This window comes from Pelmatolapia mariae, linkage group LG8 (assembly GCF_036321145.2).
Source record: "Pelmatolapia mariae isolate MD_Pm_ZW linkage group LG8, Pm_UMD_F_2, whole genome shotgun sequence".
In the NCBI taxonomy this organism is placed as follows: Eukaryota; Metazoa; Chordata; class Actinopteri; order Cichliformes; family Cichlidae; genus Pelmatolapia; species Pelmatolapia mariae.
The window spans coordinates 2247501-2263212 of NC_086234.1; the positions used below are offsets into that span (position 1 = coordinate 2247501).

A 15712-nucleotide genomic window follows, 5' to 3' on the forward strand; every position below is an offset into this window, starting at 1 on the left:
ATTGCACAGAATACAACTGTGCAGAGGAAGCAAGTGAAAGGTTTCAGAGTTGTGACTGAATACCGCAGAACAAACGATTGGTGAGTGAGTTGTCCGAGTCAGGAGTTGTAGTCTGAAATATGGCCGTCATTAGGACCCTGCACAGGAACGAGCCGAGAGGTCGGAGAGCAGGAAAAGCCAGACTTTAAACCGAAAATAGAGACAAAGTTGAAGCCAGCAGGTTTGATTCTACGTTTCTGTTCAGTTTATTTCATGTTTAACTGCAGAACGAATCAAATTTAATCAGTAGACGGTTTGTGCTGTGAGGCGTTCAGGGATCCAGGATTTTTCAGCTCTTACAGCTGCAGCACTGCTGAATGAAAGAAGGATGCAGATCTGCACACACTAACCTCCAAAGCTGTTTAAAGCTCCAGTTAACCAAAGAGGTGAAAGGTCAGAGGTCGAGGCAGGAAGTTTTAATGGACGCGTGGAGACTCGGCGGCACAAAATGACTCGAATATGATTCTGAGAATTAGTCTGAGCCGAGACAAGACGCCACTGAATCCAGACGCTCAAATTAGAAGTTTCAGGTTTAAGTTATTCATGAGGACGAACGTCAGTGGAGCCGCTTCAGAGCGGAGCAGACCGAGTTCAGGCAGGAGTTTAATCAGCCGACCCCAGCATCGCGTTTGCCTCCTGCATCCCTCAGCCTCCCTCAGCCTCGCTCTGGTTTCTGTTTCACTCCTTCATGATGAGTTTGTTCTTCTTCGTCTGTCACCTTCGCTCCGTGTGTCTCCTCAGAAATCTGTCACTGACTGTTTGTCATTTCTCACCTAACTCTGCTCCTCCTCTTCTCTGTTTTTTCTCCTCCGCGCCTTCGTCCAGGAGTGGAAAATCTAGTGCTTTACTTCAGTGACACAGCGTGGTACGGTAGCAACTTTTTAATCTTCCTCACTTCATCCTCCTCCTCCTACTTCTTCTTCTTCTCTTCTTCCGTCACATAAAACGAGCTGTCCTGTGTGTACTCAGATCTGCCGATGCTTAAAGGTTTGATGCGTGTCTTTAGCAGGGAGTGCAGGTGATGCTTGTTTTGACGGTATCGCAGTACAACACACGTGAAACTATTTGGTATTATTGTGTAATAATGTAACGCGCGTCAGTGTCAGTGAAGCTCATTCATTGATAAACTCTCAAACACAAACTTAATAACGTAGCTGTGCTCAGACCTACGCTGGAGAAACCAAACAGCCACTTCATAAACGCAGAAGACCCGCCTCGACAGGACAAGACTCAGCTGTACACCTGCATCTAAAGGTCAAAGGTCACTCTTTGAAGACACCAATGTTCACATGTTGGACAGAGAAGACAGATGGTTTGAAAAAGGAGTGAAAGAAGACATCTATGTCCACTGTGAACAGCCAGTTCTGAGATCCTTCCCACACGCCTTAACGCCGACTCACATCCTGGGTTGACAGGGTGGGGCAAGGTCTCACAGTGGGTTCACCTGAAACCCACACCCTATACACCGTGGCTCATGTGATGAGTCACATGATTAATAGTGGGTCAACGGACACTCCCACTAGAGTTTAAATTCCTGGGACTCTCCAGCATTTGTCCAGTCGTGTTTCTTTCCCAGCTCGTTGGACGTCGATGTGTTTCCATGTGTGGATAAATTCCATCACTGTGACGAGAACCATCAGTAAAAACTGTCACATGAAAGAAACCTCTCGAATTATTACGGTAAAGTCGGAATCATCGTTTCCTCTGTGGTTGCTGTGAAAACAGAGTTATGGGCTGAGCGTTCGTCTCTGTTAACGAGTCACTTCCTGTAGTTTTGGGAATTGCTGCCTCTGACTTCTCTAAGCTCTGCAGAAAGCTAACAGCTAACTAAACAGACCCGTCCCAGCTCAGAGTTCATGGGTCAGATTTAAGGTGGTCTGGCTTTGTTGGGATGCAGCGGGAACAAGTTTTGATCTTGTCATCGGCACTGAAGCGCGACCAGGTGGAGAATGTACCTGTGGGATCGATTCATATATGACTGCTGATCTTCTGTAGGTGTTAAAATCTGTAATCTTAGAGCTTAGCTGTGCCCGAACCACCTGAGCCGGCTCCTTTCCATGGGGAGGAGCAGCGGCTCTGCCCGTCCCAGATGAACTCCTCACCCATCACTAAGGCGGACGCCATCCTTCAGGGGAAGACCGTTTTCGCGATCTCGCTCTGCTGGCCACGACCCAGAAGTCATGACCTCAGGTAAGGGTGGGGTAGTGTCCCACCCCCCACTCGTGAACAAATCCCCGAGGTACTTAAACTCCTGCACTCGTCTCTGATGCTCCGGCTCACACCTATCAGATAAACTCAGTTCTTCAGTTTTGGTTCCTCTGCCTCTGTCAATTCGTGTGAACGGTTTTCTTAATTTCACAGAAGAAACAGGGAATAAACTCAAGTGAAAGCAACTTTTTTGATATCACAGGTTTGGTTTTAATGAATTTCATTTGTTCAGGCAGAGGAGAAGAAGAAGACAAAACCAGGAGAGGGACTGACCGAGCTCTTAATAAATGAGACGAGCTGAGATTTAAGATTGATTATAAAAGGAATCGTCGAGATGAGAGGAACCTTCAGAAGTAACGTGGCTCGCATCCAGTGATGATAAAACAGTCGATCAGTATTCGTGTGTAACGTTTCTAAGTGACTGTCTGCACGCTTTTACCCATGATTCACTGCTGCCTGCAGGACAGGTCGCACCTTCTCCTTCACAGTGGAGCGAGTGTGCGGAGTCCAGAGGCCCATCAGGAGGCGGCGCCGAGCTAAAATTATCTTTGTAAATGACTCTTAAATTTTGGATTAGATGAAGTGCGCTACACTCCGGCTCCTTCCGTCACTTGCAGCGGTCAAACCGCTCGAGATGACGCCATCGCTCATTTCCTCAACACGAACTGAGCCGGCGCCGTGTCCCGACAGCACTGAGGATTCTGGGAGTTTGGTGTGTTAGAGGGGCGTCGCCCTCACTCACAGCACCTGCTCTTCAGATCGCTATCTCTGATAAGCTTCAAACCTCAGTGACCTGATGTTTTTAGTCTTTGTGAGTTTCCTCATGTATTGAACTTCCAGCTTGATTAAAATCCGTCCCACACGAGCCCCCGTCAGAGACGAACACCACCTCCACACCTCACACTGACGCTCTGACTGAAGATCACATGTAGTGTTTTATCTAAATAACATCTCAGCTCCCTTTGTTTCCTCTGCTCACCTCCTTTTGTGTGAGGATGTAGTTTTTCTGTGTCTCCCAGATTTTTCAGCCTCTAAATCTATAAAAAGCTTCATTGATTTGGGTGAACTGGCCCTTTTAACAGCCCAGAGGGACACATGTGGCCATTTCCATGTTTGTGACTTTCCTCCTTTGGACTGAACAGAGTGAAGCTGTTAAAGTTTGGTGACGTATTAAAGTTCGGCCATCGTAACAAACTGTCATTTCTGCTCATTGATTGGTTGGTGAGCGACGTCAGTTTAGATTTGATGAGTTTCCTGAGTTTTCTTATTTTCATTGTATGAATAATTTTAGTTTTACTTTAGTTTGAATCTTTTTTAAATGATCAAACTAATTCTAAAACCAGGATATTTACTGTTTGAAGAATCATTTCATATAGTTTTTATTTTAATCAACCAGCTGATTTTTTCCCATCTGGTTTTAGTTTAGATTTGAACCACGATCAGTATGAAGACAGTGAAGTGCAGTGAGGTCAGCTGACCTCGCTTGTGTTAGTGCTAACCTTCGAGGGTCGACGGTGACCTGCTGGACGTTAGGAGGCTTCGGCGCCGGGCTGCTGTTTCATATTTGACGGGGATTTCTGGAGTGCTGCTGCTAACCGCGACGACCGGATCAAAGAAAATAAAAAAGAATGAATTAACGAGTGCTGCTGCCAACAAACCTGCTCGTTAAAGGTTCGTGCTTAGCAGGCAGCACAGGTGGGGGCGGAGACTGAGAGAATGAAACAGCAGGAAGAGCTCCTCCTTGGTGAGGACGCCGTGTCCACCTGGGAGAGACCTGGCGGCAGACCCTGGACCTGCTGAAGAGTCTCTGCTGTGAACGCTGAAACACATAAAAAACATCGTTATCAAGTATAAAACTGTACGGAGCAAAGCTGCTACCACCGAATATTTACTCATTATTGTTCTGATTTTAATATTTGAGCTTCACAGTGATGTTATGATGGAGGGAGATTATTCATCTAACGAGCCTCTGGGGGCCAATAAGACGACAGCTAAGACGAATGTGGGTGGATGTGGACGCAGTTTAGGTGGATCAGCACTTTATACGCCAGGAAAGTGTGTGTGTGTGTGTGTGTGTGTGTGCGCGTGCGTGTGCGTGGTAACACCGTGGAGACGTCCTGTGAGTCGGCGACAGAGAAGTAGAATAAAAAAAGTGGGGCAGTGGAGTGTTTCCCTCCCAAGGTGAATCCTCCTTGAGGAGAGCTGCGTGTGGTGGAGGACGCCCTCCACCTCCCTCTGCTTGTTCATCTCTGTCCTCCTCCTCTTCAGTCTTTCTGTCCTTTTTCCTCATATCTTTCTTCCTTCTCTCTGCCTTTAATCCATCCATCCTGCCTTGCATTATTCATGAGGTGCGGACACACTTGAACACATTGGAAACGTCCCAGAGAGGCTGCAGTACCACTGCCCACCACCAGATGTCAGTGTTTACCAGCAGGTGTTTCCTTCTTCCTCTGGTTGGCGCTTTCTGTTCTGCTGAGAGCAGTAAAAATGTTTTCTATACATTCAGCATAGGCACTCAGTGTGGCCCCCTGCTGGACACTGCTGGAGTTTAACAACACAAACAAAAGGTTTCACTTTTGCTTCCTGTCAGCAAAATTATTAAAAACTGCCCAAATACGTCAAGAAGTGTGGACCTATCAGCTGAATTCAAATCCTCAAGCAACACAATATCTGATCTGCACAGAGCTACGAGAGTGCGTTGATTCCTCAGCTGAGCTGTGAGGAATCAGACACTTGTTTATGTGAGAGAATTTCAGCAGCACAGAGACCAAGTTATGACTTCTAAGACGTCTGCTGTTTTTGTTTTATGTGCCACTGACTTTTGGAAGTTACTGAACCTTTTCTGTTCTCGGTTTTTATCTTTAGCAGTCACCAGTGGGAGCTAAGAGCCACAAACAAAGCACAGATATCATGAATTCACACACTGGGATCCAAAGCATGAATTTAAAAGAACATTTGAATGTTTTTCCAATTTGAGTATTGTCTGGTTCTCTTATCTTGGTATTTAATAATTATTCGTTTGTTCGTTCAGTCCAAAGTTTGTTGTCTTTAATTAAAATTTAATTAATTTTAAATTTAATTTAAAATTATGTCCGAATATGGCTTTATGATGAGTTTTAGAGATTTCCAGCCCTGGAAATTTCTAAAACTCATCAAGCAATGATGTGTAGCTCAGACTGATTGGAGGGGTGGGGGGGGGGTGAGTTCCTGAAGGATGTTGTGGGGCTGTCGTGGTTCACGTGCTGCTGCAAAATTACATGCAGGGATTGGTAAACCTCCCTGGGAAGCTCCATGTTGGTGGGAACCTTGGATTTGTGGGAAAAGAAGTTGTTTTCATCCTGGTGGTGCTGCTGGATCAGCTCTTGACCCTCTGAAAGATATTTGAGGGTCCATGGGAGTCTGCATGTGTTTTGTGGACTTGGATACCGGGGTTGTTTTTGAGGGGTCGTGGCCTATTGTTACGACCAATCTGGCCACAGTGAGAGTTTGGTTTCTGGGGTCTTTGGACTCAGACTTTTAAATGGCAACGATTTGAAACGATCAGCCAAACAGCAGCCAGTTTCTGATTTGCTGGTCTCAGGATCGCCTCTCTGCTTTTGGTGGATGATGTGGTCCTTCTGGCTTCATCGGTCTGTAGCTTCCAGCTGTAATTGCAGTTACCACCTCCCGTCTGAGGTCATAGTTCTTAGCCAGAAAAGGGTAGAGGGTACACTCCAAATTCCTGCCCCAGGAGGAGTTTGAGTATCTCATGAACTTGTTTGGTGCTGGTGGGAAGAAAAAGGCAGAAGCAGCAGAAATGTGCCTCCTCTCTAGGGTCTCTGGGCAGGTCTGTCATTTAAGAGAAGGTCTGAGCAGGATGCCTCCTGGATGCTTCCTAGGTGAGGTCTATCAGGGATTTCTGATTGGAAGGAGAAAAAGGAAATGCTGGAGGTTATGTTTCTGGACTAGCTCAGGAATACCTCAGTGTCTCCCCCAGAAGAGCTGCAGGTGGTGAATGGGGAAGAGTGACTGAGCATCTCTGCTTAGACTGCTGTCCCTGTGACCCAGACCTGGATGGATGGGTGGATGCGTGGATGGGTTGCTTGATTGATCCTTGGAAATGTTTCAAAGCCGAGGTATCCTGATGGCAAAAGAGCCGTCAGCTTTAGATGAAGGATCTACCAGCGCCACACCGAGCTAACATCTGTAGATCCACATGAGCTTCATAAGTAATGACAAGTCAGTTCTAACGTGTAACAGGGTAAAATGAGGAGCCAGGATCGGGGTGTTGAATGCCAGCAGGTAAAGATATGACCATGAATATGTAAATGAATGTTTCTGGTTTTAGATCTAAAGGTGCGTCTGCTCTCAGACGTCTGAAACGTTGAGACTTTTGCAAATTGAGTGAGATACTTATGTACAGTGGAGAGAAAACTGACATCACAACGAAGAAATGTCGATGTACCTGAGTGAGAAAGTGAAGCTCGGTGCTGCTCTGCACACTTTAATCCTGCAGCCAGCTCACATGTGCACGCTGTTAATCTGATTTATCAGAGGGAAGGTGAAGAAACAGCGGTGAGATCCATCATGTGCTACAATCTCAGCTTATTGATCCTGGCAAACTTGTGTGAAGTCATAACCAATCTGCTGTTTTATCCGTCTCTGTGCTGCTGCTGCTTTTCCCACCTGCTTAAGTTCTCTCACATAAATATGGCGTCTGCTTTCTGCACGCCTCCACCGCTGAGAGTTATCGAAGGCGCTCCCGTAGCTCTGTGCAGATCAGATGCGTAACACGAGGATTTGAATTCAGCACAAACTCCAGACGACTGTGGACAGAAATGAGAATTCTTTGAGGACAAATCTTGAAACCAAAGCAGCCATTTTGAAGTTGTTTCAAAGAGACCTGCAGCGTGCACTCCTCGGACCTGGAAGCTGCGCTCGTCTTTCATGCACAGATGAGACGGCGAGCTAAAACACACAGTAACGTGTTTTTCGTCGAGAACAAACGTCGCCTTCCCGCTGAACCCCGCCTCCCGATGCGAGCAACTGTTTGTGTTGATCGTTTCATCAGCGTTTCCTCCGTCTTTGAGCTGGAGCGTGAAAGTCCACAACTTTTTAAATACAATGTGCTTCTGTTGTTTCTCATTGATGCGCACAGATCAGAGCAGACGGGCACACACGGCGAGCGCGATGACCTCGTCTGCAGAGCAGCTCCTGCTTTTGTTCTGCTCGTTCTCCAACACCCTCAACTCACCTCCAACATGCCATCAATTATACAACAAAGACGCTGCTTTATCATTGTTAAGCAGGTGGTGCACGCAGCAGTGAAGTTATCCAGGCTTGGATAACGTGATCTCCACACAGGTTCTTTCAAATCAGGAGAATGGCTGATGCTGCAGCGCGGCAAGTTATGGAGTCAGGTTGTAGAGCAGGGGTGGGGAACTCCAGGCCTAGAGGGCCGGTGTCCTGCAGGTTCTAGACGTGTCCTTGATCCAGCACAGCTGATTTAAATGGCTAAATGACCTCCTCATCGTGTCCTGAAGTTGTCCAGAAACCTGGTAATGAACTAATCATGTGATTCAGGTGTGCTGACCCAGGGTGAGATCTAAAACCTGCAGGACACCGGCCCTCGAGGCCTGGAGTTGCCCACCCCTGTTGTAGAGTCTTTGCTGTAGACTTTAAGGCACCTTGAGGCGACTCGTTGTGATTTTTTGCTATAAAAATAAACCTGACTTCTTGGATCTCTGCTTGAAGTGAGCATGTGTAGTTGGTGCGCTGTAATGTAAATTCTGCATGGACGAGTCGTTGCACAGACTTCTGTGCAGACCTCACGCTCGCCGTCTGAGGATAAAATTTATGCCACTGCTTAATAACACTGAGCGTTGAGGTGTTCAGGTAACTGTATTTCTTTGTATTATTACACATTAGACATATTAGTGATCATAAATGAACATATCAGGATAAAGTCTTGGAAAACGTGATACTCACTTTAGTCCAAAAACTTTACGTGGACCTTAAACCCAACAGGAAGGAACAAGAACATGAAGTCGAGGTGGAGCATAGAGTATGTTGAAGTGAGCTGAGGGAACATCCTCCCTGGTTTGTGTTTCCTCTACTTTCCCGAGAAAGCAAAAGAAACACATAAAAGAATCTGAAGTCACAGTCAATGCCGCGCTTCACGGTTTTAAATAAAGGGATCCAAAATGTTCTCAGTTCTTCCTCCACCCACGCTCCACTTCTCCACCTCTCCACCAAGCACAGTTAATGAAATCAGCTCAGTGACTTTGGTGTAATCTCACCGACAGACGAATAAGATGCAAACATCTCTGAGCCTCGGCTCTCGCCGTGAAGCAGAATAATCTTGAAGGCCGTCTGATTCAGTGAGTGTGTGTTTGTGAGATATTTGAGTGAATCCTGACTCGTGTTTGTTCTTCAGCCACAGATACTTCACTCCTCCAATCAGGAAGACCAGGAGCCACTGACAGGTCGAGTCCCGACGCCACAGCGAACTCAAGCTCCGCCTTCCACTAACATCTGCCCCGCACATCCCGAAACCCCTGCTGACAGACTCCACCAGCCCCCAGCTCCCAGTTCCACCCATCCAGCGGCCCACGTAGGAGAGGATGACGGGAAAAAGCAGAGGAAGGTGGAGGAGACGAAGTCGGGGGAAAGGAAGAAAACCCACAGCAGGTACCTGCAGCCGCCGCAGCCCTCCAAGCTCCGCCTCTTTCCAAAGACGAGGGCGGCACGCGACCCCGACACCAACAGCACCTCTGGACTGAATTTCAGAACGCTGGCCTTCACCTCCACCTCCTCCCGCCTCCCCAAACCAAAGAACCACTGAAGCGTCTGAATCCTTCCTAACACGCAGCGACGCGAGCGCCGAACTTCCTGTAAAATAAAACGAGAGCTGCAGATAATCGAAGCTTTAGCCGAGGCTGAAATGGACACAGTTAATTTATTTAACCTTATTTTAAGAAGTTGTTGAGAATAAAGGTTTAAGTCTGAGTACTTTGCACAGAAACTTAACAAAAACAGTCAGTGGATCCTGAAGGAGGCGGTTTCTGCAGAGAGTGGGAGGAGCCATCAGGTTTATCTGACGATGGAACGGAGGTATGTGAGGTTTTGGCTCTTCATCACAACCTTTAAGGATCTTTAAATGTCAGGGTTTTATTTTCTTTCCAAAACGCTTCATTTATTCTAGCATCAACACTAAAACTGCACCGAGAGCGACCGTTAACCAGACTGAAACGCCTCTGATCTCGGCCTCTGATCGGTATTTAAGGGCCGCTCCTCTGCTGCTGGTTTCATATCAAACATCGGTCCTCTTCCCTCAGAGGCTCGCTCCGTCTCGCTGTGTGTTAGGAACCGATTTTACAGCTCCTGAACTTCCTCCGACTCCTCCATCCTTCCCTGAAGTCCAACCACAGTGAGTCTTCCTCAGTGGAGAGTCATGAATGACGTGCATCCACCTTAACCCCCATCACCACCGCAGACTGCATCCTCCTTCAACCTTCATCTTTACAGACTCTGATCATCTCGAAGGTCAGAAAGTTCCAGGCCCTTGATCTCGTCGCCCTGCCTGTCCGTGTGTTTTCAGTTCGGTGTTCACTTCACTGTGTTTAGTTTAGAAACCTGTTGGTTTTCAGACAAATGAAGACTCCCATATGAGGCTTCTTGTCCGAATCGCTGCTGGTTGGTGTGAACACCTCCTTCCTCCTGCATCAGCTGTGAAAGTGTGGCAGTCTTTGTTCCCATAAAAGCCGTTGGAAGAACATCTGTGTGCTTGAAGAGTCCTGAAGTTGGAGGTTTTTTACCATCTGGTAGTGATTTGAAAATCAGTCCAGCAGAAGTCTGGATGGACACAAAAGTCTCAGCATGCTGCAAGCGCTCCAGCTCTGTTCTGACTTTGGGTTAATGCTGAAGGCACAGCGAGCTAAACCAAGGACCAGGGTCTGAATTAAATGGTTTGGGGATGTTTGTTTCAGTCTACTGTGACTGTCCCCCAAAAACCGTCCAACTAAAATAAAGTCAGAGCTCCAGAGGTTTCACCTCAGAGGCCTGACGAGTGAATCCAGGCTTTGCTGTTTCTGCAGAGGAAGCATTCAGGCGGTCAGCAGAGACATCTGCTGAATCTTCTCTGAGCTTTTAGCTCTGCTGTGGAAGCAGAAATCACAGCGTGCAGGAGGAGGAAGGTTTCCTCCCAGGTCAAAATAATCCCTACTAATCTGATACTGGAACGAGATGTTTTAGCTCCTCCCCCTTTGGTGTGAATTAAAGGGCCACACCAAGAGATGAAGGAGCTCCAATTAGTTTGCTTTTTAGGAAACGGCTGAGATGAGCTCGGCAGTATGGTGTGAAGCATGCTGAGGCCTTCTTGTCTGAAGGCTGGAGTCATTTCAGATACTCAGTAAACGAATAAAAGGGTAGAAAGTTCAAATAATTTTAGGATTACGGGTGATCAGAGGAGGAGCTGGTAGCTTAAGTGTCTTTCCTTGAAGGCAAACTGACATTTCAGCCCGTCTGTCAGTCGTCCTTTGAACATTTGGACATTACTGCGTCTCACTTTTTCACACTGAGTCGTGCAGTCAGGATCCAGCTGTTGAACCACGTTCACTCTTCTACAGGACAACGAGTCTCCCTCATACCTGACAAATCAAGCATAGTCTCACTTCTGTCAGCGATTAACTGTCAGTGCTGCTCGCTTTGATATTAGTAACTGTATATGCAATAAAACATGCAACAGAGTCGCAGGTTCAAACCCTAAAAGAGGACACTTTGTTGCATTTAAAATATATGCAAGACCAGTTCAGCTTAGTTCCACGCTTCACGAAGAAGAGGACGCTCGCTGTCTCTACAGACAATCCGTAAATCTGCTAAATCCTGCGCGTCCGGTGCCGAGAAACGAAGTAGAAACAGGTTTGGGGCGATTACTGAAACTACGAGGCGGCTCGGTGTGAAGAACGACGGCAGACTGAGGAAACTGCCCCGGTTTACTGGCTCCGGCTCGCAGTGACGCTTTAAACATGAACCGAACACCGTCGGGTTGATTTGAACTGACGTCGTCTTTAAGACGGAAAACAAAGTGTTCACCGGATTTTCAGACATCTTTGATTCGGTTCCCACCTGGTGTGCCACGAGTCCACGTCCGTATATTACCACAAACATATTTAGTATTCATATTCACAACTTCACACAAATCCTTTTAAAGGAAGTCCTGGTTACAGCCAAAGCCCCGACTGACCTCGAATCTACCCGAGCAGAGTCTGACTGTGCTGGCGTCAGGTTTGCTCATTTGAATGCTTTAAATCATCGTTCCTCGTTCTGCTCTGAGCCGCAGCGACTTTAACATGAGCAGGTTTACTCAGACGTCTGCTCTTAACTTTCTGCTGCGTCACTGCTCAGATCTCGTCGTTCGCTCCCAGCGGGGAAATCTGAGCCGCCTTAATTCATGCGAGCGACACGAAGCCCAGCAGGGCGCGTTCGCAGCCGAGCTTCAGCTGCTGCTGCTCTTAAAATTCATCATCAAAGTCCTGAAACACACAGTCTGCAGGAACGCTGTGATTGATGTTCCTCGGTGAGCCCCTCATCGACGGGGGGAAATGAAAGAGCAGAAAGCAAACAGGGAATGTCCGTTTGAAATGAAAGAGGGAAATAAATTAGTGCACTCTGTTTATTTCATCTGCTTCAAACAAGGTTTGACATTTTCTTTTCCACCGTTTCACCAAAAACACTTTTCACACAACCAGAAAAAATGAAGAAAAAAAAAAATCAGCCACCTCAAGGCTCCACCTCGGCCTTCGTGTCTCCGTCTCTGCCTGTTTGTCTAAACCCTCCAGAAGCTGAAATAATGGAAGTGAGCGGCTCTGAGCGAAGACTCGCTGAAAGCTGCTGAATCTGAAACAAGCAGCCAATCACAGCCGTTTGTTTGATACAAAAACACCTGATATACCTCCTGTAATCATGGAGACTAATCGGGGCAGTTGAAAACAATCATGTCCAATCAGCGCAAAGCACGAAAGAAAACCTTCAAAGTAAAACAGGAAGTGAACTAAAGACACAGAGCAACCTTCAAATCAGTTGAGGAACCAAAAACTCTAAAATCTGAAACAAACGCCAAAACCCGGAGCAGGACAGTTACGGAAACTCGAGGCAAAAACAAGGAGCTTAAAATACTCCAGCTTTGTCTCTGAGGCGTCCTCTGCAGTCAGAGGAGGTCGTGTCTCAGCGTCTTCATCTGCTGCTCGTCTTCACACCGTCGTGTCTCAGGTTTAACTTTAAAGTTTGCCCCTCGTCGTTATTCAAACATCCAGTCAGGTTGTTTTAGTTTTAGTAAAAACCTAAAACTTCTGCCCAGGTCACAAAGAGAGAGTGTGAACGATGAAGTCGTGGTCATGTACATTACACAGAGCGTTAGTGTGTTTGTCTCACAGAGTTTTTAAATCATTATTAAACTCGATCACATCCGCTTCATCACTTATTTGACTGCTTTTAATAAAACTCAGCATTTTCTTCTGTGCTTTCAAAATAAAAGTCTTCTGTGTAGGGAGACTGTGCACTCTAAACATTTTTTAGTCCTTAAAAATAACTTGAATATATTTATTTACATGTAAATTTTCCATGTAATTTAGTTGCATAAGTACAGTTTAAAATGTTAACTTGACTGCTATACATTCAGTTTACACCAAGCATATTTTCCTTAATAATTAGCTATTTAAATCAATGAAACGTTGACTTTTACATATTTCAGCTGCACTTAAAATTGTTGCTTATGCTTATTAAGAGTGAAGAATCATTATTTGAGTGTAACTTTAAGTTCTCAGACCGGTTTTATTGTGACACACCTGTGCAGGAAGTACTGAGATTCACTGACAGCTCAACAACAATTATAAGAAACAATTTCACAATAAAAGCCAATAATTCTGAATGCTTTTACTGTGAAATAAGGGGGTACAGCAGTTTCTTTAAAACTAGCTTAGCAGTGACAAAAACACACAAGGTAGAAAACACTGATGATCAGCAGAGAAACACATTTAAAGTGTTTTTATCAGGATGAACGCTACGCTCGATGCGGGATGCTTCAGGTATCGTAGGTAGGTTATGTCAGCCCTGCTGTGGAAAACCTCTCTGCTGTTGATTAAAATGATTAAATTATTGAAGGCTTTATGTGAGCTGAGTAAAGTGCTGGGATTGTTTTCATGTTCACTTTGAGATGACTCTAATATTTCATAATCGTCTGTATTTAAACTGTATTTAAACGATTCAGTCGAATACTCTGAATAATGTACTCACTCTGTGTCTGTCTTCTACTTCCTCTCTGCTTTTATTTTGAAAACTTGAACTTTTGTTTGTTTCCTGGTTTTGGTGCAATAACTGACGTATTTATGTGACGAAGCGTGTACCGTGGTGCGGACTGTAACGTTGTTGAAGCACCGAGAGGAAAAAGCACTTTAAAACAAACAAACGTCTCACCTGCTGAACGTAACTTTATTTTTTTTGTCTCATTAACGTTGATGCAGCGTTCTGGTCGTACCAAGTGAAAGCGTAGCGCCTGTATTCCTGTCAGCGAGGCTCTCTGCAGCTCATTGGTTGATATTTACGGTCCTCTTCTGTCATTGGCTGACATTTCTCTGATGCTGCTGAAATAAAATTAATCGTCCCCAGCTCTCGGTGTGTCCTCCCTTCTTTCTCCAACAAAGTCGAGCCACATTAGAGCGGGAAAGGGTGATGTCGTTCGTGGGCGGAGTCTGTGCAGCAGAGATGTCAGGTAGGATCTCCTCTGCCCCGCCCACATGTGGCACAGATGTGCTGGGACAAAGTAAATTAGACGTTTATCCCTCACAGCATGAAAATATGAAAACTGGCTGTTCAAAATGGCCACGCCCCCACCTGCCACGCCCAATTATTACACCATCTTTAATGATTTTTAAATGTGTTTATATCACGATATCTGTCATTTGAGAGTCAGTATTGGTGTAAGAACAAGTCACATACCTTTTAATGGACAGAGGAATTGGGCCACACCTCTTTGAATTCTGTCGTCTTCAATTCCACAGGTGTGTACCTGTCCATGCAGTCTGCCTTTGAAAACCACAGCAGCTCAGCCAGGAAGTATTAGAGCTGGTGAACTTACATGGCGGGGTCACAGAGAGCTGAGGTTCACGCCCCCTCCTGACTTTAACATCAGCACAAAGTAAACTGCAGAGGAGCTTCGTGTCATTAGCATCAGAGATAATGGTGTTTTTTAAGGCAGAGGATTCATCAACCGTCCTGCCTTCACGTGTTTAACAGGTAAGTGTGACTCTGGACACGCCCACTCTCAGTTACTAATGGTGAGTTCTGTCACCATGGCAAACTGGAGCCTGCATGTACAGTAGGCTTCCTGACTGATTCTGTCTGTTTGTGGGAAACTGGAGCATTTCATCATCCTTGAAGGAAGCGCTCCTCAGACGGTCCTGAAAATCCAGGTTTCCTGTCGTGGATCTGCGGTTCCTTTGGCGGACTCTCAAATCAAACATGTGAGCTCAGGGTGTTTCATGTGGTCCTAATATGGTCATGTCAGACACAGAAGCCCCACCCACCTGCCATTCAAGCTTTGTTTCCCTTTAAAAGGGGAGGGGCTAAAGGTGTCGGTTAAAGAAGGATTATTATTAACTTAGTCATGCACAGCTGACCAAAAGTAAAAATCAAGAGCTGGAAATGAGCAGAAGGAGTTCACTTAATTTTTTTTTCTTCAAGAATACACTGTGTACTTTTGTCTCCAAACTTTATTTTATGTATCAATAGGTAACTTCACATCTGAGCAGACAAGTATCACATGTGGAGTTCCCCAAGGTTCCATCTTGGGACCCCTTCTGTTTAACATTTACATGCTCCCACTGGCACAGATTATAAAGAACAACAAAATAAACTATCATAGCTATGCAGATGACACACAAATATATATCACAATGTCACCAGGAGACCGAGGCCCTGTACAGGCTCTTGGTAAATGCATTGAGGAAATTAATGACTGGTTGTGCCACAATTTTCTCCAGCTAAACAAAAACAAAACTGAAGTAATAGTCTTTGGTGCCAAAGAAAAACGATTACAGGTCACCAGAGAACTTCAATCTATACACCTAAAAACCACAAACCAGGCGCGAAATTTGGGTGTAGTGATGGATGCAGACCTAAACTTAGAAAAACACATTAAGACAATAACAAAATCAGCTTACTATCACCTCAAGAATATTTCAAGGATAAAAGATCTGATGTCTCAACAGGACCTGGAAAAACTAGTCCATGCATTCATCTTTAGCAGGCTTGATTACTGTAACAGCATCTTTACAGGTCTACCTAAAAAATCAGTCAGACAACTACAGCTCATTCAGAACTCTGCTGCTCGAGTCCTCACTAAGACCAAAAAAGTGGACCACATCAGTCCAGCTCTGAGGTCTTTACACTGGCTGCCTGTCCGTCAGAGGATAGACTTTAAAGTTCTGAT

The 15712-nt window shown here is 45.6% G+C and overlaps 1 protein-coding gene across 4 annotated transcripts in view; it reads left to right on the top strand.

The window, feature by feature from the left end:
* Positions 1 to 13889, top strand: part of LOC134633575 (serine-rich coiled-coil domain-containing protein 2-like) — a 43163-nt gene extending 29274 nt beyond the window's left edge. The window contains exons 15-16 of one of the 4 annotated variants that reach the window (XM_063482434.1): positions 865 to 904; positions 8663 to 8812. In XM_063482434.1, coding sequence (XP_063338504.1) covers positions 865 to 904; positions 8663 to 8708 — 86 coding nt within the window. In that variant the 3' untranslated portion in view covers positions 8709 to 8812. Of the gene's footprint in view, positions 1 to 864; positions 905 to 8662 lie in introns of all 4 variants that reach the window. The other 3 variants (XM_063482435.1, XM_063482433.1, XM_063482432.1) reach the window with 3 other exon arrangements.
* Positions 13890 to 15712: the final 1823 nt, after the last annotated feature.